A 27,791-nucleotide genomic window follows, 5' to 3' on the forward strand; every position below is an offset into this window, starting at 1 on the left:
GAGGATATTTTCATCCCTACTTTTCCTGCACACCATCTTCACTGCAACAGCATATCTCTGCTGCTGCTGTATAAATGATTTCTGTCAGCTCAGTGTACTGATTGATTGCTTTATTAATGGAGGTCTATTTGTTTAATTCTCTTAGTTTAGAGTTTAGTTTGCTCTGTTTTCCTCCCCAGAATTTGTCAAATTGTGTATGTAGCTTTAATTTCCTTTTCTGTGCAAAAAAAAAAAAAATCTTTTGTTTTATTTGTTTTATTTGTGATATCTCCTGTATCTATATTTCTTTGACTTCCTGTCCACTATCCAGTCAGGGCCAATGAGATTGCCAGTAGCTCTGATGAATAATACAAAGCACAACCTCTTCTTAATTATGCCATTATTTTGACACTGGTCTGTTAAGACAACACACTTTGCAGGAGCACCATTCCACAAAGGTATATATAAATATTCAAACAAGGATTCGGGGGGAAAAAGGAAACTGAAGTGAATATTTACTGGGTTTATTAAATGAAGCATGTTAGCTCATTCTGTTAAATCTGAATATGGTTTAACAGCTCAAATATCTGAATGTTGCAGGACTAATGCACTTGACTCTTGAAACCAACAAGACGTTGGAGTCAGGCTGTGATAAATGTAGGCTACATGCTTCATGCAAGCCTATTGACCATTTCCATTCAGGGTGTAGGCGAAATGGAGGTTGCCACCTTCCTCCAGGAGGCAGTCATGTTGATGGGTTCCAATCTTGATCTGTGTCTTGCAGACACCCAGCAGGTCATCAAAGACAAGATCCCTGTCATGAACTTCCAGTGTCAGTATTTCGTTCTCCTGGGCCTCAGAGTGGAAGAACACCTCATCCCACCAGGGGTTGGCATCGTTGTTACGGACAGCTGTCATCCCCAAACTAACTGAGCCAGAGAACACCTTGACGTAGCCATCTGTGATTCCCAGGATATCAGAAGGAAGATTGCTGGCCCGCAGGTCAAATACCTTCAGCTGAGCTCCAATCCTGGTCAGACAGCACAGGACCAACAGGAAGAAGGGAAGACCAGATGCCATGGCTTCACACGCTTTGGAGGAGTAACATGGATACATTAATTTGTGAGGGTCTCACCATTCACTGCTTTTGACTGCACTGCATCATGTGTATTCTTGAATGAGTGGCTGATAACATTCAGATTAACTTTGAAAAGTTATTATTCATGCATATTAACTCGTGATGTTTGCTTCCTTCTAGTCAAGACACTGTAATCCATTTCTTTGACTGCTGTGTTGATCACATTGAATGGTTTTTCCCTCTGTGACCAAAAAGTAATTGTGATTTGAAGATATTTTGAATTCAAGCAACCATTACTGCCAGATAAAAAAGAAATTTGAGGCAGGACAAATCTAGAAATCCTAGAAAATATATTATCAAATTTGGGTTAAAGTTAAATCTGAGAGTGAACTCTCAGAAATCAGCAAGAAGTTGTATCATTTTCAAAGGAGGTCAGTGTGAAAATTCCATCATCTCACAGCTGGCTTTATTTTGACTTTTATTCCAGTCACCCTGCTGTTATCTTTAGTTATACCAGGACACATATTAGCAGTATTTTTTTTTTTTCAGATTCACTGTCTTCTGGTTATGTTATTGAGCAGTGTTCTGAGGCAGTAAATTTTACGTGTTAATTGTAAGGTCAGAGAAACAAACAAGGATGAAATGCTTAAAAATTCACTTGCATTCACATTGATAATATTACTAATTGTGGATATAGTGTTTAATTTCAGTTCTGTTCTGAGTTCTGTAAGCCCAATCGAAGGGCTGAAAGAGGCAATTTCATATTTTTATTTATTCAAAACATATATGAAGAATTTAAAAGCAAGAAAATTTCCCCCCAAAAATAAAAGCAGCATACGGAAGAAAGATAAACATAAAATAAGTATGCCAAAATATTTAGCAAATTTAATAAGTGGAGATGTCTTGAAAGATCCTTTGAACAAAGTTATAGAATAATCAGAGGCAGATAATATAAAGAACAAAGCATCTTAACAAACAGGCAGAGCAGAAATGAACTGTGGGCAGTGATTAGTTTAATTCAATTAAAAGGGAAAACACAAACAGTAGCAAAATGGCCATCATGTGTGAAATCTTACCTGTCTCAATGACTTGTCTCTTACCACACAGTCTGCTGTTCTGTATGTTTTTAAAGGCCAGCAGGACTCATATTAGTTACATCACACCCTCCCATAGCACAATCTGTTCCTCTCTCAGCCTTACATAATTCGACAGGATAAGAGTTTTTACTTTCAGGGGGCTTGTTTATCCTGTAGGTCACTAGTCAGTTAATGATGAGAAGACCTCAGCACCAGAACCATCTGGTGATTATGCTCTTTTTTTTTTTAGTTTTGTTGTGGTTGTTGTTACGTATCTCACCCAACTATTTAGGTGTAATTCAGTTGTTTATTGGTGATTTTTTGCTTTTACCCTGTCAGACCATCGCGGCTATCAGTGGAAACTGGGACTTATATTTTACTTAATTCTTATCTTATGTTCTCCTTATGATTTAATAATTTTATAAACTGGCATACAGAACTCCATAAAACCCAGAAAAACATTTGTCAGCAGAGATATAGACTGTTCCCTCACTATCTAATGGTACTAACAGTACCATTAGATAAACATTTTATTTAAACGTATAACCACCTGGGCAGGATTATTAGGTAACCAAAATTGCATGGAGCTGTCTTTGCTTTCATCTGTTGATATGATCTGTGTCCTTGTCAATTTACTTGTTGGTCCTATGTTGATTTTTTTCAGCTGTTTTTACCGTGTTAGTGAGTGGAAAGCACATGTGTACTACCTACAGTTACACCCATCAACAGGTGGCTGTAACTTGCAAAGAATTAGGAGAAGATTGCAAGCTAGTTCATATGGAAGCAAAGAAAAAAACTTCACAAAATCAACTCTCCAAAATGTCAGATCATGGTTATGACTCTTTGTTACATTATATTGTGCATATAACGTCTTAAAACAACCTAAACTAATGTGAACAGATATGTTTAACCAATCCTGCCACTAGGAAAGAAGAAGAATTTTTAGATGATTGAGTCCTGGATGCATTCAAGGCCAATGGTTTTAAACCTGAATTATATCAGTTCGGCTAATGCCAGAAAAGAAAATGTTATTTTGGATGTCTCCTGCAGTTCCTGTGCGTATGTCTACCATTTCAAACTGAGCAAACCCCTCAACATATGTTATTTTCTATACAGACACTGATTCCTGCCGTGAACAGACCCTTTTGAAAGAATAGCAGGCTGTTTTTTTACCTGTTGAAATGTTTCCTCTGCATTTTAGACAGACTTGGGCTGAAAACAAGAAAGGTTTGACAGTGGGATGTGAACTAATGAACAGTCTCAAAGGCAGAAAAAAAGCTGTAACTTACTCTCTGATTTCTGCGCATGTCTTAGAGGACGACAGCAGATAACAATTATTTCCCCTCAATAGTATGCTAAATGTATACTTTAAATGTATTGTTTGGTTTTCTTGTTGTTTGGTTGTTGCAGCACATTTAACGTTTCATAGTTAACTTTGAAAAGTGGAAAAATAGCCAATGACAAAGTGTTGAAGAGGAACCAGAACAATCTTTATTGAAAGTGAACCGAGTGTTAGTGAGTATTTTTCTGGTATTAAACTAATTGATGAATATGGAACAGAGGCCTAAACCAGAGATTGTATCTTAGAAATTAGCCGTTGAGATAAATACATTCCTCAGAGCCAGTTTGAGGAATGCAGGTTACATGTAAAGAGTAAAGGACAATTACATCTGTACATGTCTAATGTTTCAGCCAAGGGTGTAGGCATAATGGAGGGTGCCACCTTTCTCCAGGTAGCAGTCATGCTCATGGGTTCCCTTTTTGATTTGACGCTGGCAGACACCCAGCACGTCATCAAAGAGGAAATCACTGTCATACACCTCAAGCCTCAATACATCATTCTCCTGGGCCTTGAAGTTGGTGAACTCTTCTTCCCACCAGGGGTTGGCATTGTCTTTACGGACGGATGTTGTACCCAAAAAGGCTGAGCCACAGAACACCTTAAGGTAGCCATCTGTGATTCCCAGGATGTCAGAGGGAAGACCGGTGGCCCGCAGGTTAAACACTCTCAGCTGGCACTGAACCACACTCAGACTGCACAAGACCAGCAGGAGGAGAGGGAGACTGGAGGCCATGACGTTACAGGACACTGTGGAGGTGGAACAACAAATCCTTTGTTATGCTGCAGACAATAGTTAGCACTCAGTTATCAGACCGATGCCTATTAAAATCGAGACTTATGAGTTCCCTCTTCCTGCTCTTCCATCAGTCAGAACAGCTGAGTGCCTGCTCAGTGTCTCACCAGAGAAACTGATGAAGCCACCTGACACTTTAATTTTTTACTGCCTTCCAGTGGTGGCTATGTGGAACTGAGGCATAATTAAATGTGTTTTAACACAGTGATAATATAAGTATATTCAAGAATGAGACTGGTGGTTTTGTTTCCTTTACAGTCTGAAAATGTCATGAAAATACCTAGACAGCTTTGAAATAATTTGTATAGCATTATAATTTTCTAAAACAGCAGCTTACAGCTATTTTCATGTTAATCGACTGGTATCTCTTAATGTCAGCTATAGATCAATGCACCTGATGGTCTGTATTTTAAACAGCTGGAAAGTGATATGGGATTTAGACAAAAGTTTGAAAGTGTGAAAACACTTTAATGAACGCATTAAGTATTTTTCACAATGACCTCTGAAAGAAATATATATAGATGATTTATATAGAAATATACAGAGAATTTATATAGCTATAATGCACCACAATGGAGTCTGTCTTCTCTGCGGCAACAGTGCAGAGTCCTGAGGGTAAGTGGTGTCATCAGGGTCTTCCCAGGAAACACAAACTTAAAGTCTGTATTGTTAGAAAGATATGGCCATCGAGTTACCTTTCAAATCACTTTGGGTGAAATTTATTGAATTGTGTTTAAAGGCCATTGCTGGAAATAGCTAATAGTGACTAAAGGTGTGTTGAACAGAGGTGCACTGACACTGGAACCATGTTTAAACTGGAAAATAAAATATTTATAGACACTGCAAATAGGCCACTGACTTTATCTAATAACAGCTCTGCCCATGAAGATAACAAAGGCCCACACAGTTATCACCTTTCCACAACTTGTTGAGTTAAACATTTACAAGAATTGGCATCATCCTCTTTGAAGGCCAGTGTGAAAACGTTGCCCCAAAACAGCTGAATTATTTTTTTCTGCTGATCCCTCATTCACATTATGTTGTAGAAATGTGAAACACTGAATCTTTCTATAATAATAAGATTAGCATTGAGGTTTTCAGCGTGTGGTAGATGCGTACTCACCTACAGAAACTAACAGTGAGACTTGAATAGTATTTTTAGGTGCATTTATTAAATGGATAGTATTTATGTTTTTGGTATATCATTTATTGTAGACTTATTCAGATTTTTGGAAGATATCAAATAACATGTCACTGTGTTTTTTTGAGCCTACTTGTTGAGGCTTTATTTATTTAAACCTTTTGAAACTAATCTTTGGTCTCAGCTGCAGCAGAAATAAGTTGTTTGCAGCAGTTTTGTGGCTATGTTATAATGATAATGTAGATTTGTGGACAATTAGGATGCTACTTGCTCCATCATATTCAGTAGCTGTTTGGTAACTTAATAAATCATTGGAGTTTTTTTTTTTTTGCATCAAAGAACTGTGGCAGAAACGAAAAAACAATGAGCTGTAACTCTCTTGGAGCATAAAAAAGATGAAGTTGAAGACTAAAAAGGACAATAAATCTAAAATGGTTCATCACTTTGAGCAATCCCTTTATGATTGTCTCATTGTTTTCACATTTCATTGGATTTGGATATTTTAGAAAAATATATTATGGATGCTTTAAAAAGCAGAAAAATAATGCAGTTCCAACTCACAGTAGAGGAATACTTGATTAATAAGAGATTGTCAGGATTTACAAATAAGGTCAGCTTGAAGAAATAGGAGTAAATGAAAAAACCCTCATAAAAACCCTCTCAAAAAACTACTCATATGGGAGTTTATGTGTCTTACCTGTAGTCTTGATACCTTGCTTCTCACCTCCCCAGCCACAGGTCCATGTTTTAAAGACCAGCAGAAATGACATCAGGTTGATAGAAAACCCTCCCATCAAACCTTTTACACTCTCACCGTTACACAACATGAGAGACCCAGCCTCAGTTAGTCACCAGCAAAACAAGAATCATACCTAATTGTTTGGATAGTTTCTCTGAGGCCGGGGAACTTGCAGAACCTGAAGCTGGTTAATCAAAGAACAAGCCTGAAGTCTTAGACATAAAGATGGGTTTGGATTAGAACATCCAAGTCATTCTGATGTCAACAGGAGGGCTGTTCCAGCAATTCGAGCAACGGTTTTCTTCTCTGTGCTTCATGTAATGTCACTCACACACAGTGACTGTAGTCTGATTACCACAGAACAAACACTTCAAAAGCTCTGTTACGGTTTTCAGTGCATAAATAGCAAATTACATAGCAAGTGCATAATGTTCTTTTACAGGGACTGCCACTGTTCCCTCTGTTATAAGAGGAAGAACACAGGATGAAATGATGACAAACCATTTTAACATCTGCTTTGTATTTGCTGTCTCTATGCAGAATAAAACCTCAAAACACGCAAAAAAGGCATGGTCAAAAGAAAGACACCGAACTTGATGAGGTGGTCCTGAGATCGTATGCAGCTCTTCCTGCGGCAGGACCGTCCTGTGAGGGGAGCCAAAGCTCAGGAGGGACAAAGGAGGAAGTACCTACACATCTACACACACTAACATGACACATACAAAGAAACATGGAGGTGTAACTGGCAGCCAGGGCTGAAAAAGCTCCACATAGATCAGATTTGTAATGGACAGTGCAGCGTTTAGTGTGGACACACCTGCAGAGACTTTGGGTTTACCATCAGTCCATCAGGGTGGTTTTACATTTTACTTTATCTCTCTTCTGTTTTGAACTTTTTGAACAAAAAAATAAATAAATAAAATAATATTAATGTTATGAATATATTTTTTCAAGAAATTGACATGTAATTAATATTTGCATGACATGAACATGAATTTGATGTATCACTCAGTATAAGATCGCCAGGTCTTTTATTTCGAAGTTTCATAAACCGGAACTATTCGTTTCCTGTTGCTTGGCTTATGTGAACTAATGACCGGAGTCTGAAGCTGAATTTTCTTCATCTGACGATTTGGATGAGATTAAATGTCCAACAGTTTGGACTGTTCGGACTCTGACGGGGAAATACACGAAAACACCTGAAGTGTGTGGACTATTAACCTTAGCTCCGTGGTGCTCAGTGAGTTAGCTGTCCGGTTAGCCCGTTTAACTCCGACCATGTCCGACCAGACTCTGGACTATTTCCTGTCTCTGATGCGGATCAGCCGGAGAGACGCTGCCGAGGTCACGTGGGCTCACGCGGTGAACAGTAGGAGGAAGCTAGAGGACACTCTGACAGGTAAAGCCTCAAACCCCTGTCCCTGTCCCTGTCCCTGGGACAAAGACTCCCACTGCTGTCCCTGTCCCCGTCCCCGGACCAAACACTCACACCGCTGTCCCCGTCCCCGGACCAAAGACTCACACTGCTATCCCCGTCCCCGGGACAAAGACTCACACCGCTGTCCCTGTCCCCGTCCCTGTCCCCGTCCCTGTCCCCGTCCCTCTCCCTGTCCCCGGGAAAAAAAACTCACACTGCTGTCCCTGTCCCTGGGACAAAGACTCACACTGCTGTCCCTGTCTCTGGGACAAAGACTCACACTGCTGTCCCTGTCCCCGTCCCTGTCCCCGGGACAAAAGACTCACACCGCTGTCCCTGTCCCCGGGACAAAAGCCTCACACCGCTGTCCCCGTCCCTGGGACAAAAGACTCACACCGCTGTCCCCGTCCCCGGGACAAAAGACTCACACCGCTGTCCCCGTCCCCGGGACAAAGACTCACACCGCTGTCCCCGTCCCCGGGACAAAAGCCTCACACCGCTGTCCCCGTCCCCGGGACAAAGACTCACACCGCTGTCCCTGTCCCTGGGACAATGACTCACACCGCTGTCCCTGTCCCCGGGACAAAGACTCACACCGCTGTCCCCGTCCCTGGGACAAAGTCTCACACCACTGTCCCTGTCCCTGGGACAAAGAGCAGAGACACATTCCAAATGTTTTTTTTTTTTTTTCAGACTTTCACATAAATCCTTTTACTTCCCTTTTCCTTCTTGCTCCATTGCCATTTAATCTGCGTATTCTGTGGCCACTATTTCAAAAGCTCTTCATTGTCGTATCGATGGTGACATCTTCACTGACCCTACTTACCAACAAAGTTGACCCTTAGGGCCCACGCACATGATGGAGGCCGACATTATCATGAGAGGTTGTGACCCCAAAGAGCCAATCATGGCACATCCCCCTGACACGGACAGTGACATCACACTGAAGGAGTGGCTGGAGGAAGTGAAGGCTCATGACAAGGGAATAAAGCTGGACTTTAAGAGGTGAGAGCTGTGCCGCTGAGTGACATTGCTGCTGAGTGATGACGGCAACGTCCTTTACTAGTTTCCTCCCTGTGCAGCCTGGAGGCAGTGTCTCCATCTCTGGCTGTGCTGGAGGGCGTGCTGACTGACCTGAGTCGTCCTGTGTGGATCAATGCAGACATTTTATCTGGTCCTGGTGGACAGGCCAGACCTCTGGAGCCCCAGGCCTTTCTCTCTGCCGCGACAATTCTCCCACCTCGCACTGTGCTCTCACTTGGCTGGACCACAGGATGGACTGCTGGGACAGATAACCCAGGTGAAGAGCAGATCATCTAGAAATATATCTTGTAGTCACTAACTGAAGAAGGCTGTTTAGTCCACCTAAGTTCCTTTCTATTCATGTTTGAAGGAATGTCACAGTGCTATGTCATCTTTCGTAGTGATGTGTTTTCACAAGTTTTGAACAACAGTAAAACTATGGAGCAGAGGAAGCTCATGGTTAGGTCTACCTTCTGGGATTTGTTGGCAACAGTCAATAGAAAACAACTTACAACCGCCTATGTCCTTTAAACCAGCTCCTGACAGAAACTTGGAATAGATGACAACTGCACATTGATGTATTTGATCTGAATCTTTCCAGGTTACGACTGGGAGATGGTCCATGGGATGGAAGAGATATGTAGAACCGTCAAAAATCCTGTCACTTTCCCAGTTCGTGCTGCTCTCCTGGCCCAGTCGTTCCCCCAGCTCAGATGGCTGCTGCAGCAGTCAGACAGGTCATTATCAGCACAGTGAGACCGGCCAGTCACATCAGCCTTCACTTCATCCCTGTGTAGTTCCACTGCTGGACTACTGCACACAGCTCCCATCATAACAGTGGACTGAAGCAAAACTTTGGTTTCTTACAGCTTGATGTATTTTCTCTAAATCTGGTTGTTGTGTGCTATTAGAAGCTTGGTTTGTGGAGGCAGAGTATAACAGATGAAGTTGTTTTTACTGGCTGACTGACAATTTGCACACAGTCAGTTGTTTCATATGATGGGCAGTCTTTTAGAAATATACGAGCATCTGGAATCCTCATATTTCATCAGATAAAGTGTAGATTTTGTCATCAGAACGTAAATGTTTTTTACGGGAAGAGAGTCATTTTCATCTAAAAATAGGGAATGCATCACAGGAAAGCTGAATACTTGTGCTGAGTACAAGTTTGACGAGGGGCAGACCCTTTGTGTCTCAGCCATCCTGTGTGGTGCCATTTGTAGTGGTGCACTTCTGGACTGCTGGGAAGTCTGACTGTAAGCCATAGGCAAGAAATATAGAGTGAAGAAACACATCAGCTAGGCACACACTTCTGGAAGTGATTGTCTTTAATGGCTTCTTGATTGAAAAAGGATTTCTTGCACCAGTACTTGTTTGTGTGCTTGAGTTGTTGATCTTATTTATTCCTTCCCCTGTTGCTCACAGGTACACTCTAACTGTCTGGACCGGCCAGAATGACAGTTACACTCTGCAGGACTTTCTACCCTACAAACAAGAGATCGACAGCAGTAAGATCTACTATGATCTGTCTGATTGTTAAAAGGCAGAGCTCAGTATGATGCTGAGCAAACACACACTTCAGTTACTGATAGGACACTGGTGCCGACTAGTGAAGAAAGGAGAGGAGATGCTTTGTAAAATAAGGTACATTAGAAATGTTCTCCTCTGGGACAGTAGCTCACCTGGTAGAGTGTGCACCATGAAGCCTCGGCTGAGACTGGAGCGTACTGGGTTTGAGTGCAGCCCACGACCCACTGTTCAGAATGTTTTTAAACAGTGTGATGGTGGAAAGAACAGCTTCCCAAACCAACAGAAATAATAAAGTGAGTCTTCCAAATAATCAGTTCTGATTGATTCTGAACTAGTTTCTTCATTCAATCCTGCTGAATGAAACATCACATCAGCTTCATTATGTTTATTTTTCTGTTTTACAAATTTAAAGTTACTCAGATCAGCCACCTAATGAAGTGAATTACAATAAGGTGAGATACTGAACTGTGTCCTCTTTGAATCTAATGTTGATCTGATGGGTTTGTCACTTAGTTGTATGATCTTGCTATATATGGCAATTATATTATTATCAGAAATATATATCACTTGGATATATGAAGAGGTGCGAAGCCTTTATTTTCAAATATTTTCAATTTATATTAATATAATGTGTAATATATATTTATTTATGTATACTTCTGATGTGTTTTAAAGGCCACTGTATTTAACTTTGGTATAAATACATATACATTGTCTAATGTCAATATATATAATTTATTTAAATTTATTTAATTTTTCCATTTTCCAGAAGATACTCAGTGGGAGTGAAAATCATATTTATTGAACCTTGAAAATGGCATCTATTGACCCTCAATAAACATTTGCTTTCAAAAATCAATCGCATTCCTTAGGGATAAGGAACCAGCTCGTGCTTGGGTACCCTCTGAGAGGCTGTGAGCCGTGTCTCGCAGGCCTCCATGAGAGATATCTCTCCATCTTCATTATTCTCATTTATGAATGCCTCTCCATCCAAAAGCAGCCGAATCAGACGCAGCCAACTCAAACAGACTGCCTTGAGCAAAGCATTGCCATCTGTTCAAATTTCTGTTGGCACATCCATTGTCAAGCTCTTGGCTGCCTCTGATCCACCGTCTTGATGAAAAAATGACACTTTTTTGTTCACATATATACTTAGTTCACTGGCTGCAATAGAGGAAGAAGAATACAGAGTTCTCTGTTACAAACCATCTGGTGGGCAGCTGTTGGTAGTTTTAAAGTGCTGGCCCTGAAACTGCTAGAACTTCAGGTAAACCAATTTGTTCTATTCAAACCTTTTTAAACATTAATCCTAGACTGCGATGCAGTGATGCATCATATATCCATCCTATTAAATAGAATACCCATAGAATATAATGAATCCCCATGGCACAGTTCTAGTGCCATTGAGATGAAGGTCCACATTCCACTAGAGGAATTAAACGGCCCATAGTTTAAAATGACTTAATCCCCATCCAAGTTCTTGGTGCATAACACAGTAAACCAGTATTTTCTTGTGGCACACTGATGTTACATCCTTGACTATTTACAAAACTCCCCTTTTTCAGGTTTTTCTGTTTTTCATCGAGATGTGATGAAAAGAATAATGTTTGATTTGTAGCCAATCTGTGAACTATAACAGTTTGCAGTTAGTCTGTGATTTTTTTATGTACTTTTTTAAACAGTTGTGAATCAGATTGAGGAGTGGAGTATTGTGACTAAGTGCCATATTTAAGTTTATCTTAAGGAAGCTGCAGGCTGCAGTCTGTTCTCCGCCCAGTCTCTCAGCAGTTGTTTTGTTGTTCAAATTCACCATCAGTGCTGTCCCTAAAAATCCACTGTATCAACAGCTGGTCTGGTTTGCTTTCTTTGCTTTGAAGGTGAACTCACATGCACAGCACATACAAATCTTTGTTACCATTAAAACAATGGAAAACACCAACGAAATAGAACTAACGTTTTCTCATTTCCCATACATGTTATAGTTCCAAGACCAGGTTGCAGGTAAAAGGCTTTCTGTTCCTTTAGTGAAAGAGCTTTAAGTAAGCTGTCAAAAAAGTTTATTGTGGAATCCATGCAGAGTCACTTTAGGATTTACATTCAAGGAACCTGTTCAGGGTGTGTCGTGCTTCTTCTTGTGTGCATGCTGGGACAAACTGATTAGCAACAAGATGGATAATAACCATATCAACAACATTTGATGATCAAAGTAGGTAACTGTGGTGCACTCCCAACATAGATCTACTGTTGATGTCCTAGAAACTTCATATTAAGAAAGGAAACAGATGGCCTTGGAGAAAGGAGATATGGATTTTTATTTATTTATTTATTTTATTATTTATATATTTATACCATATTACTGATGTAAAATGCATAACTTTTCTGAAGGAGTTAAAATAAAAGTCTTCTTCTGTCCTGTGACCATAGTTCACCCTTTCAACACAGCTTTGCATGTAGTATATGTTGTCATGACGCTGCATTACTGTGTGGTGTTTCAGAAACTGCAGCAATTCAGAAAGGAATTATTAGTTTGGCCTTACAGTAGGTTCTCCCAATATTGGGCTTTTCTGACAAGGATGACGTTCTTACATGCATTTACAAAATTTCTCAAGAAGATAACTGTGCTTTACTGTGGTTGAGCTTACGCAGTGGAGAAGATTGAAAACCTGAACACCCCACCTGGACAAGCTGTATTCACGAGTGCAGTGCATCCTACTGTGTGTTGCCTTGTTTCTCTCATCCAAGTCTGTCAAATTGTGAAAAATGAACTATGTTAACTGCATCAGTTATGAACTATTTATGAACTTTTCTGAGCACATGTTCTACATCTTTCTGAAGAGGACTTAAAGGTGATTGAGCTAAAGGTCTGTGTAACCGCTGTTTAATTTCACAGTTAAACAGTGTAATGCTCTCATGTCAGCCAGATCCTAAAGCTAGATATGCCTATTAGGTAAATGTGTGTTTTAAATTATCAGGGGAAACTGTGTTCTAGTCTAACTGGGTGTTTGGATTCTTTAATACCTTTTGAAGACTTTTTTTTTCTTTAATTAAATAAGAAATGAAAATGAAAAGATTTTGATTCAGCAGGTCATATGGGAGAAGATGCCATTGAAAATACAAACAAAACATACAGTGATTGCAACCTGGTAGTTCCAAATGTGCACTAGTAATTATTAGCAGTAGGAGAGAAGAGGAACTAACAATGGGAAATTATCAGTAATGTGTAATAACTAAAGGTACTGAGCAGGAACAGGAAGAGAGAGGACAGGAGGGACAAAACACTACAGGGAGTCAACTGATGGTGTGAGGAATATGAAAGTTAACATGAGTGGAGGTATAGATTCATTTATACTAACATACTGAAGACAGGTTTCTGTGATACAGAATAAATCCATGATATGATCAGTGATCAGATCATATCTAAAATTCAATATTCCACATTTAATTTTTGTTATATTTAGATAACTATTTTACATAGTACCTGGTATCCAGGTATACCTGGTGGAGTCAGGTACTGGCAGACAGAGCCTCACAACGGCATCCTAAAGATTTATGGACAATTTCATGAAGCAATGATAATTTTTATGTGCTGTCTATGCTCCTTCCCCTGACCTGTTTGCTCAGTGGTCCTTCAAGTCAAAACAGCAGCAAAATGGGGATCTTTCTCCCTGGCTTTCCTACCTTTGGGCACAATTTCTGCCCATCCTTGATTTTATAGATTTTGACTTTGTAAAAAAGCTTTTATTATGCTAAACAATTCAACCCAATTTTATTTGTATATCATCATAACATACCTGACAATTTCATTAAGAGAAACTCAAACACTCAGTGTAATGAGAAATAATACTTTTGTTTGTGTGTTTATCACATTGTCAGCTTTTTTAGCTTAGTCATCTGTGAAGCACTGTAAACTTCACTAACGTGTATGACACAAATAAAGTTCGATTTATAAACAGTTTATCTAATTTGCATTCCAACCAGAAAGGATCAGAGCAGACAGGGGTGTTTTTGGTCTTTTCACATCAAATATGTCCATAGCATTAATCTGTAAAATCTGTTTATTTCCATTTAGTATGAACATCCCAAACTGCGCAAATAACTAAAAATCCTTCAGCATAATGATGCACATACACAGGGTTTTTTTTTCTTCTCTTTTTATCATCCTCTTCACTGCTCTGTGCTCTCATAGACTTCAAATCTGTACTGGATGCCATTTTCCTCTTGTAGTTCTTTTGACACACCTGGAAACCTGTGGAAGAATGAGCCATTACTGAACATTTCATCAAGTACACAGTGTTGTTTTTTCTTTTAATTTCTTTAAATGTGCACTTTTAATATGAAGGTAACTTATTCAAATTCAAGAGAGGCTCTTCTAAATGTGTTTGCTTTTGAAACGCTTCGAAGCAAATTTCTTGACTAAAAACCATGTTTAAAGTTCAATTCAAGTTTTTACCACCTTAAAGTGTTTCTTTCAAACCTACTAGTCTACTAGTCTGACTGTTTGAGTTGATAGATATATTGTATTAGTGTGTATTAAGATCTCAGCATACCCAAAATGTATTACAGCCAAGACCATGACTACAAATCAAACAAGTTGTAATGAACTAAATGAAATAAATAATCCAGTACGACATGCTGAACATATTTGCTGATCTTACTCTGGCAATTTCTGAAATTTGTTGACATTGATTTCAGGGAGGAACGTGTCGCACTCAAACTGCTTCAGGATTTGTGTAACAAACAGTCTCCTCTTGGTCCCTGGAGTCTCCAACATCTCCTGTGAGCACAAAGCAATCCAAAAAAATAAGTACAGAGATTAGCAGGGCATCTATGGTTTACCTTCAATATTACCATCAAAATAGCAACCAGTTTGCCAGTACAATTAGTCAATTTTATTTCATTTGATTGATCAGACACAACTAACAATCAAACTGTTTGGAACTTTAAATGTCCCGTTTCTGCAGTCATCTTCAACAAAAATTGTGGGGGAAGAGAGAAAAAAAAAAATCTAATTAAGGACCAAACAATTTATGTATTTGTGAGGCCAAATTCTCCAAAAGTGTGAAGATATTTTGGGAAAAAATTTAATGGAATAAAATCTATTTATATAGTCCCAAATCGTAACAAACGTAGAATAATGTCCTTTACACATGGAGCAGGTCTAGACCAAACTCTTGGTCACCACTGACTGTGGTCAACAGTTTAAGATCGATTGTGGATTGATTTAACCATCCGACATTATGTTGTGTTCAGAGACCTGAACACAACATAATGTGTACGTTGTACCTTGTAGAGAGAGCTGCCTCCTATGATCCACACCTGGCCAACCTGGTCTGCCAGCTCTTTGTTGACAAGCCTCAGAGCTGAGCTGAAGTCTGCAGCCAAATAGTGTGCTCCTGGTGGGGCCGTTCTGCAGGAATATTGGCCGTCATTAAGAGATTTGAAGTAACATTTGACTGTAGCCCCTGGTTGACCTTAGATGAAAGTATCTTGAAAGTATAATCCCTTGCTAACTGATCATTATGTTCCCATGGAGGAAAGTCATTTGGTCAAGAATCAAACCAAGGACAGATGCTGATGAGGCTTGTGCCCCAACTATTCAACTGTTCGGAGAACAGACGCAAACTTGTTCATTTTAAAAATACCTTTGACTGTCATTTTTTTTAATGATACACAGGTATAATGAGCAAGGTGAACTAGATGGCACTACATTTATCACAGTTTACATGTATCATTTGTACACTGTCTGCATGAAGAGTGTGCCACGTACTTGCAAGTTCTGCTGAGGACGATGTTGATCCTGTTACCCAAAGGTCTGTTCTTTTCTGGGATTGAAAACCATGTCTTCCTGCCCATGATCACCACATTCTGCTTTCCTACAGAACAGCAAGGTTAGACTTCTCACCTTCATATGCAGGAACTAATGCAAGACTTAGAACTACAATTTAAACATTTCTTATACCATCCAATGTGTCTGAATCACCTTTCTGACACACTACGGTCACACAGACAGATGGATGGGCCAGATATATAGATTATATATAGTGACGGTAGCACTGTGGTAACTTTATTTTTATGTAATTATATTTTCTTTTCTTTACTGATACATTTCCCTTCCTAAAGGAGCAACTGCACCATAATGTAATTCCTACCTGGGGATAAGTATTAGTGTTGCAAAATGTAAAGGGCTGCTCTCTACTCCAGAATAACTGAGGATGTAGCTCAGTGTTAGAACACATGCAGGTTCAAACCCCAGCCCTAACGCTTCTGCCAGTATCAAGCCTGCATAAACGGGGAGGGTTGCAACAGGAAAGGCATCCAATGCCACATCAATTATGCAAGTCACAGATGTGACTAGTTGTGGTGAACCCAACTAATGAAAAAGTTTGAAGAGAGGAAGAAGAACTCTCTACTACAGACCAAACACACACAAAGCTTGTGTGGCTCACATGTAATTTGGCAGGTGCCATCATGGATTTTGTTAAAAAATGTAAACCATATTTTTTAGAAGGAGGAGGGGCTGAGGGGGAGTGAGAGGTGGAGCTGATCTGCTCCTTACTCTTTCCTGATTAGACGGTACAGACTGTGGCTCACACAATAGCCACGCCCCCTACATTCCCTGTTTTATGGCCTATGGTCTATTTCCCCTTAAATGCGACCATCATTAAAAAATTCTAATAATAATTGTTTGAAGACTCAGATCAAAACGCATTAGATAAACATTTACCGAGCTAGTAAATAAAGGGAGAAGTAGAGAGGTTTTCCCATAGACTTCAGTACACTCTGGCTTCTTTATGAGTCATCCAATAAGTCACTGGAGTGCTTTTATGACAGAAACCCCTTCATCGTTGATGTTTGGAGCAACTGAGCCTTCTTCTGTAAACTGTCGGTGTTCGACTGTGACAGATCAAACTTTGACCTCGGAGCCGCCGGGAGACATAACAACTTGTATTTTATTACCTGGTACAGGTGAGGTCGTGGTCATTTTACGGAAATGCTTGAATTCATTGCTGTAACAGGAGAAATGCGTCTTTGAGTCTGTGACACCGGAAAATAAAGAAGCTTTCATTCGTGATTTTATTGTGTCCCTATGGACAAACCGAGACTTACTGGAGTCGAACCGGGTGCCAGGGCAGGTTTCCATTGTTTCCGATACCAAGGTCAGGGCACACTGCCACTATTGCGTTCAGGACAGGGGGCATCGCAATGAGGACTGAGCTGGACCGCACTATGCTCTCTGGCTTCGCACTGACTCCCGCCAACAGACTCTCTGAAAACATCACCAATCGTTTAGGCTTCATTCGTGTCGCCACCCACTTCCGGCTGTACGGCAGCCGACACGACCCGCTTGTTGTCCTGTAAAGTCGCTTGCAAATGTCGTCAGTCGCGAGCTGTGGAATTGTGGGGCTTTTCTTCTAAAGTGTAGTTGTTTATTTGGGCTTGCTTTTCTCCCTATATGAACCTCTCCTGGTTCTGTCTCAGCTCTCCACAATGAAACAAGCCCGGGTAGATTGTCCTTTTCTGTGAAGAATCTGTCCACAACACCGTTTCATTGGTTACCGAGCACCGGCAAAAAAACAAACAAACAAACAAACAAAAAAAAAAACAGTTCCACAACTTCCTCATCAGTGAGGCTTACTGACATTGCTTTCACCGTTTTGAAACAAAATGAGTCAAGGCAAATAAGGGAGCTGAAGATAGCCACTTACACAGCCTGTGGGTCACTGGGTGAATGAATTGGATCTACCCCGACTGAAAAAGAAATCAAAATACATGAGGGATGTCGATGTTCCTTAGTCATAGATGTGTTTACTGAGCTGGTTGCTTGCTAGGTGTTTGAGATCTGGCCACCACTGCCATCTTCTGGAGTCGGATGCTTAAATCAATCCACAATCGATCTTAACCTGTTGACCACAGTCAGTGGTAAGAGCCTGCTGAGGTCAAGGTTCAGATGTGTCGATGAACCTGCTCTATATTTCATTCATTCAGACTTAGCACGTGTTCTGTCGTAAACATTTTTAACATCAATGCATTTTCCCCCTTATATTTAAGATCTGAATGCGATTTAAAAGTCTCCCTCACATTTGTAGGCGTTATATTCTAGTTGGGCAGTGGTGATTCTTATTTGGTTTAAAAACATCCTATGTGAATTTATCTAAGTGAAATTCCCAAACAGCCTACATTTAGCAGAATAAATGTAAAGAGATGTAAGTGGGGATGTCTGATTGTATAAAGGCATGTTTTGAAATTGTACAGCAAAGGTTTTACTGGTTATAACACTTAAAGTACAAAAAACATTTTTTATTGTGACTAACCTGTTAGAACAGTAGTACAAAAATATAAACAATGCACAAAACTACTATTTTTGACAAGAGAGCATCTCAGCTGAAGTTTCGTAGACTGGAGCTTTTGGCCCTACTTCGTATCATCCGGTTGTATTTGTGGCAATCTTTGGCATCCTCGAAATACAACTGCTGTCTAACACTTTCCAAAATCTCCCATAGGTGTTCCATTAGGTCCTTGTCATCTTGCTTCTGATCTTCTTTATCATTTGTTTCTGTCTTTTTCCGACAGTTAGTTTATTTCAGTCTCTGTCTGACGATTAGTCTTCAGGGACCAATCTGACTGTGAATACAGCAGGGGCAGCAGTGCAGCGAATCATGAATGAAGAGATCACACTCCATACAGAACACACTCTGACAGGATGTACAGGTGAATATCTTGAAAAACAGACAAAGAGAATAAGTAGATGGCAATAAACAGATTTTACACCTCATATTTCTTCTCAGGGTGTTTATATAATTGTGCCAGTTTATTTGAGAACTATCATGGCTTCCTGGTAATGAACGACTAAGGCATAAACAATGAACTGCAGTCTTAATGGTTCCCCTCACCAAAGGGAACTGCTTATCATTTGCAAACTGTAAGCGTCTGACCCGCCCACCATCTTGGTTGTTGACATTGCTGATACTAACTCTGGTTCTCTGTACTGACTGGGGCCCAGTTAAAGAACAGGTGTATCAAGATGGTTAGTGTTAGAGTAAACATCTGGGAGACTCAACCGCATGTTTAAGCCTCAGTCAGCCTAAGACTTGGATGTGGAGACTGTTGTGAGCAGAATCAGGGACTAGCAATCAGTTTAGACTAGCACAACAAAAATATCAGAACAATTAGCATAGCTGGCATCTTTTTATGTTGTTTGTTGCCCCCTATCCCAGGAAGAAGGGTATCCTGGCAGACTGAGTATGTTTTTTTGAGACTGCCATTTGTGATTGGTGATTGGTGGTGGAAGTGCACAGTCACTTTGCTAACTAATTATTCCTCTCATTAAGTAAAAAAACATCATATGGACAGGACAACTAAATTTATTCTAGTCCCCGTTCGAAGGAAAAAACATTTTACATCTGAAGAGCTCCTACAGTATACACTCTACTTCCATACTTACAGTTTTATCCTTGAGTTCCCCTTGACAAGCTTGGCAGAACCTGAAAACAAATCACAGCAGGCTTAGATACACAGCAGTGCAGTATGCTGGTGAGTGTGTGAGTATGTCATAGCCACCTGTCTCCTTGGTGCTCCTCCACTGAGTTCTCTGTGAAGGCTTGGAGGGGGAAGAGGTGGTGGAAGGATCTTGCCAGATGGGGTGCCGACACCAAAGTCAAACCTTGGGAACCACAGGGGGATAATTTAAGTTTAATTTAATCATACACATACACAATACGCATATGCACATAAATGCACATGCACGCACACACACATTCACACATTCACAGATTGGATCCTCCCATCAGACATACCGCAGACTTTACACTCCACAGGAAGCTCTGTGTACTTAGCGTGGCACTGCGGACAGAAGTATCCTCCCAGAGACAGACCTGGACCACTGCTGCTGTCTAGATGACTATGAGACACACCAGGAAGCATTAACACATTACAAAGATAATTCCTATTAGCATAGGTGAGAATTTATGTTTCTGTGGGTGGGTGCTCTAGATAGTTGAATGTCTAATGCCTAAGAGAAACTTCCTGGGTAAAAAAAAAAAAAAAAAAACATAGTTCACAAGACTGTAATTTGTGGAAATGCATAGCAACAACTGATACATGCTTAGCAAAAAACAACAAAAGGCCAAGAATGCCATATTAATCAGATGGGTGTTCTGTGAGTGGTGGTTACAGTTAGGTGTATGGGTTAGGGTTAAACCACACAGCAGCTTCATCTCTACAGCTGTTCCAATCTAGCACCAACCTGAAGTCTGTTTGTCAGAGCATCCACAATTATGTTTTGTACTCTAGTTTCACCTGGCTGCTCTTAGGCATGGCCACAGGTTTTAATCACACCATTTGCCTTTTTTATTTTAATTTTTTTTACTTACGACATGCTGAATGAAGGCTTGGCGTCTTGGTCAGTCGGAGCAGCAACAGTGTGTTGAGGAAAACCTGCGCAAACACAGGATCCAAGTTAAGTGGCTCTGACACAAACGTTCAGAAGATGCTTTTAAATAAAGCATTTTTAAATAAAGAATAACAATGGTAATAAATAATGCATTTTAAAGAACCCGTTTTCTTCCTGATCTATTTTCACATATTTTGAGTGGCACTGGGGTTAGATCTGACAAATCTGTGTTTCCAGGAAAGGGGTGGTGGATGGTGTCTCCAGATCAAACTAAACCAACAAAATGAATGAGTGATACTGACCCATGCGTATTAAAGAGCATTCAGATGAAGAGCTGGCAGGAGGAGGTTTGACGTGCATCATCAGGAGCTCTTTGAAGTGACTCTCATCCAGAATAACATGATACAAGCCACCAGTCTCCCTGGTCAGCACTGTACACACCCGGACCTCTGCAGACAGGCCAATGACTGACACCCTCACCTTCAGAGACTTCAGTGTCTGACAGGGAAGGAAGATGGTTACTTTTAACACTGTTAATATATATGATAATACTGAACTTATTACATGCCACATGTGCAATGAACCTATCATCAGAACTGCTTCTCAGCTATCAGCTAGGGAAAAGGTGTGCGACTTCACCTTGATTAGCTCATAGATGTTGGCTGGGTCACATGTAGTGAGGCTGCTGAGGATTATCAGGATTTCCCGGCTTGTATGTCCAGGCATGTGCCTTGATGTAAATACAAGCACAAGCATAAAAGAGTAACTGACACTCAATCAAACTAGAACTACAAATGTACAACCGAAACACTACAGAACCTACTTGAGAGACTGTACGGCCAAGTTGAGAGAGTTGTACAGGGATGGCTCTCCTGCACACACACTGTCAACTGCTTTCTTGAGAGCATCAATGTGTTTCTTTGGATTTCCTGCAGTGGAACAAGATAACACTGCATCGATACTGGGTTTATCTATGTCCTCATTAGTGTTAATGTGACACTTTACTCTGACTGCAAAAAACAGTTTGAAATGAGGAACCAAAACATTGCTTTCATAACATGTCCTGGTCATCAAAAATAGAAAGTAAAAAAGCTTCATCAGTCTGTAAAGCATGCTCAGGTAGCAAAAAAATATGGTGCAGTTGAGATACTAAGTGCCCCTTTAAACATTACACTTTGAGAGGAGACTCAAACATTAGCAGTTTATGTGGCCCTCACCTGACAGGTCAGTCAGCTTCTCAGCTCTTTTATTCTTTGTTGTGATGATGCCCACCTAAAAACACACATTGACAACAACACATGTTGTTAGGCCACATAACAGTGTGTGAAAATAGGAACAGTGACGGTCAGCCTGCTAAAACATGTTACAACTAACATGCATAGATTATGACGTACACACTTGTATGACTCTGCTCTCTGCTCAGGGCCCCAATGAAGTACCAGATCTTAACTTGGAAAATAGTTCATGCTGTTTCCTTATTGTTTACTAAACCCTTCAAATACAGCAAAATCCCACTGACTTGGGATATCAGAGTACACAATTACACGGTATTTCTTCATATCATGGTTTTCACCACATAGGTACAGTCTCTGAAAACTATGTCAATATTGAGATGTAGAAAAAACTAAACCAAAAAAATTAAATAAATAAATAATCAAGAACAGATCCTGCATCACTGTAGGAAAAGTAAATGCATTACTGTGCTGTAAAAGCATACCTGACTAATGGGGTTTTGGTCGAAATATTCACCAACAAAAGCTTCCAAGAGCTGTAAAGATGTAAGAAGGAAACCATGCTTTACAAATCATCATAGCTCATGTCTATTCATGTACACAGTGATAAGTCTGCTGGGGAATTTACCTTTAGCGATGAGGTCAGGCGGTTTGGTTTCAAGTCCTGGTCGTCCATACTTCTTGAACAGTCAATCACCACATAGAGGTGACGCATCTACAGCAGAAGACAAAATTCAAAGATTCAAGGAAGTTTTATTGTCATACCAACAACATATGCATATGTACCTACATGAGGGAGTAAGCAATTTAGTCCTAAGGCCTGGTCAAGCCAAGAACAAATTCCATATAAATATATAAAGATGTGTCTTTCCATGTTCTCTACCTGCTTGCGTGGGTTTCCTCCCACAGTCCAAAGACATGCATGTCTAGCTCTTTTCGTGACTCTAAATCGCCTGTAGGCGTGAGTGTGAATGGTTGTTTGCCTCTTTGTGTTATGTCAATATAAGATTTCAGTTATTAATTACATATTTTATCTTCATAGTTACAAAGTATACATCTACAGGGAAAGTTAGGAAAAGGTAATACTGGGTACATTCTCAAAAACTGTCTTTACAACTAACATATAGTTTTATGTATATTAGATTGTAAAACAAGAGATAAAAATTAGGTCAGTGCTTTCTTGATGAAGAACAATTGCGATAGTTGCAATGATGATATTAATCTTTTATCCATAAAATCAATTTTGTAAACAATATTTACCGAAGGTGTTACAGGGCCTTATGGACATTATAAATATGTAATAGTAATACTGAGTAGCCATTGCCACCATGTTGTACTAACAGCCCATGGAGCAAAGAACCATTTATGGTGATACATGGTTTAAGGTTCTGTAAGAAAAACACACAAACTACTCACCATCCCAAGCCTCACTTGTTCATGGCTCTCTATCACCCTGTGAAATAAACAAAACAGGCCTTCACTTTTTAGAAATAAGAACATTTTGAAAAATGTATTATTTTTTTCCCTTTTTTAACTGATGATTCAAAAGTTTTAATCAAACAATATCGCACAAAATACATTTCTCTTGTGCACAAGAAAACTTATTATGAATTATGTTTTACTGTTTGTTATAAGTGCATTATGAAGTCATTCAATCAAAGCAAATGTACGGATGCGCGCACGCACACACACACCTCCTCCTCTTGGACTGGAAAAGGATCTCTTCCACTGTGGCTTTGAGTGAGCCTGATTCATCCTCCTTCAGCACCTCCCTGTGGAGCAATACACATACAGTCACTAAGCAGTTTATACAAGTCAGGAGCTTCATTGATACTTAACCCTAACCCTAAACCAACCTTGAACATCTTAAAACCCGATGCGCTGGTGACCTCCTGAATTTACACGCAAGGGCCTCTTGATTTAACCCACAATGAGGCAAAAAAAAAATAAATAAAAAACACCCCACAAACATCCAATTTGCAGCAGCTCTGTGGACATTAATGCCTCGTGTGAGGAATTATTTCTCTGTAATATTTGTACACCTTCATGTCTGGTTACAGGGGGTTCTGAACGAGAATTATAGGGAACTGTTACCAAACATCACGCGAGAGAAAATGCCTCTCTTTTAGTGTAACAGTCTTACCATGTCCTCTCATAGCCGCCTTCCCAGCGTTTGGCTCTCTCGGGTTCTTCATCCATGATGCCAGGAGCTGTGAACAAGAGCCTCACATTAATATGCCTGCTGCTAAAGGTGTTAAACCTTATTCACAACCATTTCAATTATACAATGTATTTAAAACTAGTTGTTATATCATCATTCATTACACAAGACACAACAGTCACTTAAACACAACGCATTCAGTTGCACTTTCATTGAATTGCATTCCGTATAAAATGTCTGCAATTAAATAACACCGATGGTCTAATGTGTTTGATATTACTTGCAGGACTTTGTAATATCAGATATTCTGTGCTCATCGTCTTTTAAACCAAAACCGTCATATAAATAAAGAATGTTTTGGGATACAAGCGACAACTGGAAGCCATCACGTTACAACAGTTAGCCAGCGAGCACAGAAATACTTTAGCCCGTTACGAACGGACCTTCTTTGTGGTTGTGAAGGTAATTCAAGATACTAACATCAGCAATATTACCATATGTATTATCCATATATTTAAAATCTAGTTATAATGTGTGATAAGACTTTCTATCTAAATGCGCTAAGTCAAAACAATTGTACCTTCAACACCGATGGTGCAACCGGCTTTTCGTCCGGAAGGAAAATAGCTGTTTTTAGCGACGGATGTTTTAGTCGGTGCACCACTTTGGCTGCATCCGGTTGTTTCTTCTTCTTTGCGGATTAACGGTAGTCATCACTGGTGATGGTAAAAGTCGATTCTTTTTACTGAATCGAGTTTAAATGAGTCACTCACCAAATGAGTCCTTTGAGTCACCGACTCAGTTACCCAGGAGGTGCACACTGCGAGCTGCCGTGATTCGGCTCTCTGTCAGTGATGATGTCCCACCCGGAGGGAGGGTGAGCTAACGACGCTACGTATCGTGAGCTTAGTGAGTCTTCTGTTTTGAGTGGAGCTAGGTTGACGTCAGCTTTGTAACGAGTGTTTTTCCTTCGTTCAGAGCTCACAGCAGGGAAGGAAATAGTGATGGTTCGCCAGGGGAAATGGGGAGTCTAGTTAAAAAAACATGAACTGTTGCTTTCCACAATTACAGTGATTAGCTTGATATGTTTCTGCAACTGCTGTCAGAATAGCAGTTGCACAGTAATGATATACTGATTGGTGTCTTCAGTTAGCTGTGCAACTAACTAGCGGCAGCAGGGATGAGTCAGTGGGGACCAAGAATCGTGCTCAATGAGTCAGTAAAGTGATTCTCGAGTATTGAACGATTCGTTCATGACTCGCACAACACTATCATCCACTGTGTCAGATTACACATTACACCCTCAGTCTTTATTCAACCCCCAATATCAAACCGTCTTTATAGTTTAGACCTTAGTTAGAAAACAATTATTTCTGCCCTCTTCGTAAGGGAATTATTATTTTTTTCATTATTATAGCCATCGGCACAGCGCCAGAGTCGATAGCTGGGTGAGATAGATTGACTTTGAAAAGGAGAGATGAATTCAGTGTGGCGACCCCTTTCTTGCTGGGCCATCACCTGGTTATTTGTCTTGGACATTACTTAATATTACAAACATGCTGACATTTTCGTTAATCTGAGCTGTAGTAGGAAGCAAAGAACATGTGTATGTATAAAAAAAAACACAGCTGTGCTTAACCGCAGGCTGCTAGAGCAGCTAACATGGCTAACCAACTTAATCCTCTATGGTCTTCTGTTGCCTGAGGGCAACACAGCCATTGTTGGCCTGTGACATCTCCACAATTCATTCCTGTGGAATGATGCAATACTATAAAAAAGAGGGAAGACCATAGGGAACCTATACCAATGCTTTAATTTTTTATGGTTTTCAAGGGGAGGAACTTTGCGATTTCACCCCACAAAAATCGTCTGAAAACCTTATTTCCTGGGTCTTTTCCATCAGGAAAAAAATTTGTCCACAACCAAAGATGAATGAACCATAATTTTTGATAGTTTAATGCAATTTATTGGCTAACTAAATAAAGGAAACTTGTTGGAATCCAACTGTTGCCCTGATGCAGCAACGTACCCCAGTAAGTCTCTGGTTTTCAGTCATCTGGGTCATCTTAGTCTTGGAGTGTTTCGTGGGAGGCAACTGGACTTATTATCTTGTTTGAAGATGTTTCGCCTCTCATCGAAAAGGCTTCATCAGTTCTGAGTGTCAGTGCAGAAAACCCAGGTATTTAACCCAGAGCCTACAACAAGACAGCTCTCTACACACCAGAACAAACTTCAACCCTGACAATCTGCACCTTTGCCTTTCCAAGACATACTTTTTTTTTTTTTTTTTTTTTTTTTTTTACAGACAAACAGCTGTCCATTGGTTCTCCAGTGTCCCCTATTGTGACCAATCTCTACATGGAGCGTTGAACTCCTTCACAGAAACAATTCACAGCCACCGATTCAGATTGTGGATGGCACAGGGGTCAAAATCAAAACTCAAGAAGTGGAGGCTTTTGATAGACATAAATGCAGTGGACAAGAAAATCAAGTTCACCAGGAACGATATGAAGGATAACAGTTTGCCCTTCCTGGATTGTGGGGTGTCCTTTGGCAAGGATGGTAACCTCAGCATCAAGGTCTACTGGAAGCCCACACACACAGACCAGTACCTCTTCATTGACTCCCACCACCCACTGGAGCACAAGCTGGGGGTAATATGAACACTTCAAGACCAGGCCCAGAAGGTTCCCTCGAGTACAGACGGAAAACAGAGGGAACTGGCACACATCAAGACAGCGCTCCAAAAATGTGGCTACCCAAAGTGGACCTTTGACAAATCCAAAAGGCGCCACAAAAAAACACCCGAGGCAGAAAGTGAAAAGCGGAAGAACGTTGTCATCCCATATGTGGCAGGTCTATCAGAAAAGTTCAGAAGAATCTTCCAAAAACACAAAATTCAAGTTAACTAGGCCAGACCTTAAGACAGAGACTGGTCAATCCCAAGGACAAAACATCCAGACATAAGCTCAGCAACATTGTGGATGCAGTTCAATGCACAGAGGAGAGCACTGACCTCTGTATAGGGGAAACCAAACAGCCCCTCCACTGATGCATGGCACAACACAGGACAGCCACCACATCAGGACAGGACTCAGCTGTACATCTGGATCTTAAGGAGAAGCATCACTCTTGAGGACTCCACACACAGAGAAGACAGCTGGTTTGAAAGAGGAGTAAAAGAGGCCATCTATGTCAACTTAGAAAAACCTTCTCTAAACAGAGGTGGTTGACTAAGACACCATTTGTCTGCAACCTACAATGCTGTCTTGGGAACCCTCGCTAAATAGTTTAACCCTCACATACATCTGGGCTAATGTGACTCTAACGACTCTCACAACATCCTCATTTTTGGTAATTGCCCTACCACTCTGGGTTAATACCTGGGTTTCCTGCACTGACCCTGAGAACTGAAGACGCCTTTTGGATGAGAGGAGAAAAGTCTTCAAACAAGATGAGAAGTCCAGTTGTTTCCCACTAATGTACCCCAGTGTACCATTATGGAATTACAATGGCAGCATGAAATATTTGGTGTGTTTAGCTATATATAATATTCAAAAGCATACTATTCATCATGAGTTTGAGGGCAGTTGGGGGAAAGTACAGAGACATGTATTTCTAGTAACTTATAAGATAAGATGTATTCTAAAATATAATTATTAGGAATTATTCATATCTTTATATGAAGAATAATTAACAAGCACTGACAAAGATGCTGAAAGGAAATCATACTCAGCTAAATTCTGAAGTGTGAATGTATGAACTGAACCAGTTCTGAAGCTGAAGCTCAGAATGGTTGCCTCCTAGACAGATTCCTGATTCTTTTCCTTCAGTTTGACACAGTTACACCAAGAGCAGCCCACCACAACATCACCTTCTGCTTTGTGAAA

General features: G+C 40.3%; 5 protein-coding genes across 6 annotated transcripts; 1 reads left to right on the forward strand and 4 right to left on the reverse strand.

Moving 5' to 3' along the window:
* Positions 1-660: 660 nt before the first annotated feature.
* On the reverse strand, positions 661-1,059 carry LOC115048393 (perforin-1-like). The gene has a single exon (XM_029509832.1). The coding sequence runs from the start codon at positions 1,057-1,059 to the stop codon at positions 661-663; it is 399 nt and encodes a 132-aa protein (XP_029365692.1).
* A 2,637-nt stretch (positions 1,060-3,696) lies between these two features.
* Positions 3,697-7,440, reverse strand: LOC115048862 (perforin-1-like). Of its 2 annotated transcripts, none has more exons than XM_029510674.1 (2): positions 7,370-7,440; positions 3,697-4,222 (listed from the first exon to the last, which is right to left on the reverse strand). In XM_029510674.1, exon 2 carries the CDS (start codon positions 4,206-4,208, stop codon positions 3,822-3,824), a length of 387 nt encoding a protein of 128 aa, XP_029366534.1. In that variant the 5' UTR covers positions 4,209-4,222; positions 7,370-7,440; the 3' UTR covers positions 3,697-3,821. The 2 variants fall into 2 exon arrangements, 1 of the variants encoding a protein (XP_029366534.1); XR_003841096.1 differs by lacking the exon at positions 3,697-4,222 and adding an exon at positions 6,534-6,854.
* fam151b (family with sequence similarity 151 member B) lies at positions 7,427-11,111 on the forward strand. The gene is made up of 5 exons (XM_029510673.1): positions 7,427-7,547; positions 8,411-8,570; positions 8,648-8,865; positions 9,190-9,325; positions 10,014-11,111. The coding sequence occupies exons 1-5, from the start codon at positions 7,427-7,429 to the stop codon at positions 10,126-10,128; spliced, it is 750 nt and encodes a 249-aa protein (XP_029366533.1). The 3' UTR covers positions 10,129-11,111.
* A 2,851-nt stretch (positions 11,112-13,962) lies between these two features.
* dhfr (dihydrofolate reductase) lies at positions 13,963-17,415 on the reverse strand. The gene is made up of 6 exons (XM_029511196.1): positions 17,226-17,415; positions 17,076-17,125; positions 15,886-15,991; positions 15,402-15,525; positions 14,774-14,892; positions 13,963-14,364 (listed from the first exon to the last, which is right to left on the reverse strand). Exons 1-6 carry the CDS (start codon positions 17,393-17,395, stop codon positions 14,283-14,285), a joined length of 651 nt encoding a protein of 216 aa, XP_029367056.1. The 5' UTR covers positions 17,396-17,415; the 3' UTR covers positions 13,963-14,282.
* A 969-nt stretch (positions 17,416-18,384) lies between these two features.
* On the reverse strand, positions 18,385-24,514 carry gtf2h2 (general transcription factor IIH, polypeptide 2). Its single transcript, XM_029510893.1, has 15 exons — positions 24,482-24,514; positions 23,884-23,950; positions 23,435-23,512; positions 23,157-23,193; positions 22,369-22,455; positions 22,226-22,276; positions 21,726-21,780; positions 21,332-21,437; positions 21,148-21,238; positions 20,811-21,006; positions 20,489-20,552; positions 19,913-20,016; positions 19,677-19,779; positions 19,561-19,600; positions 18,385-18,835 (listed from the first exon to the last, which is right to left on the reverse strand). Exons 2-15 carry the CDS (start codon positions 23,937-23,939, stop codon positions 18,725-18,727), a joined length of 1,179 nt encoding a protein of 392 aa, XP_029366753.1. The 5' UTR covers positions 23,940-23,950; positions 24,482-24,514; the 3' UTR covers positions 18,385-18,724.
* Positions 24,515-27,791: the final 3,277 nt, after the last annotated feature.

Source organism: Echeneis naucrates, chromosome 9, assembly GCF_900963305.1.
Source record: "Echeneis naucrates chromosome 9, fEcheNa1.1, whole genome shotgun sequence".
In the NCBI taxonomy this organism is placed as follows: domain Eukaryota; kingdom Metazoa; phylum Chordata; class Actinopteri; order Carangiformes; family Echeneidae; genus Echeneis; species Echeneis naucrates.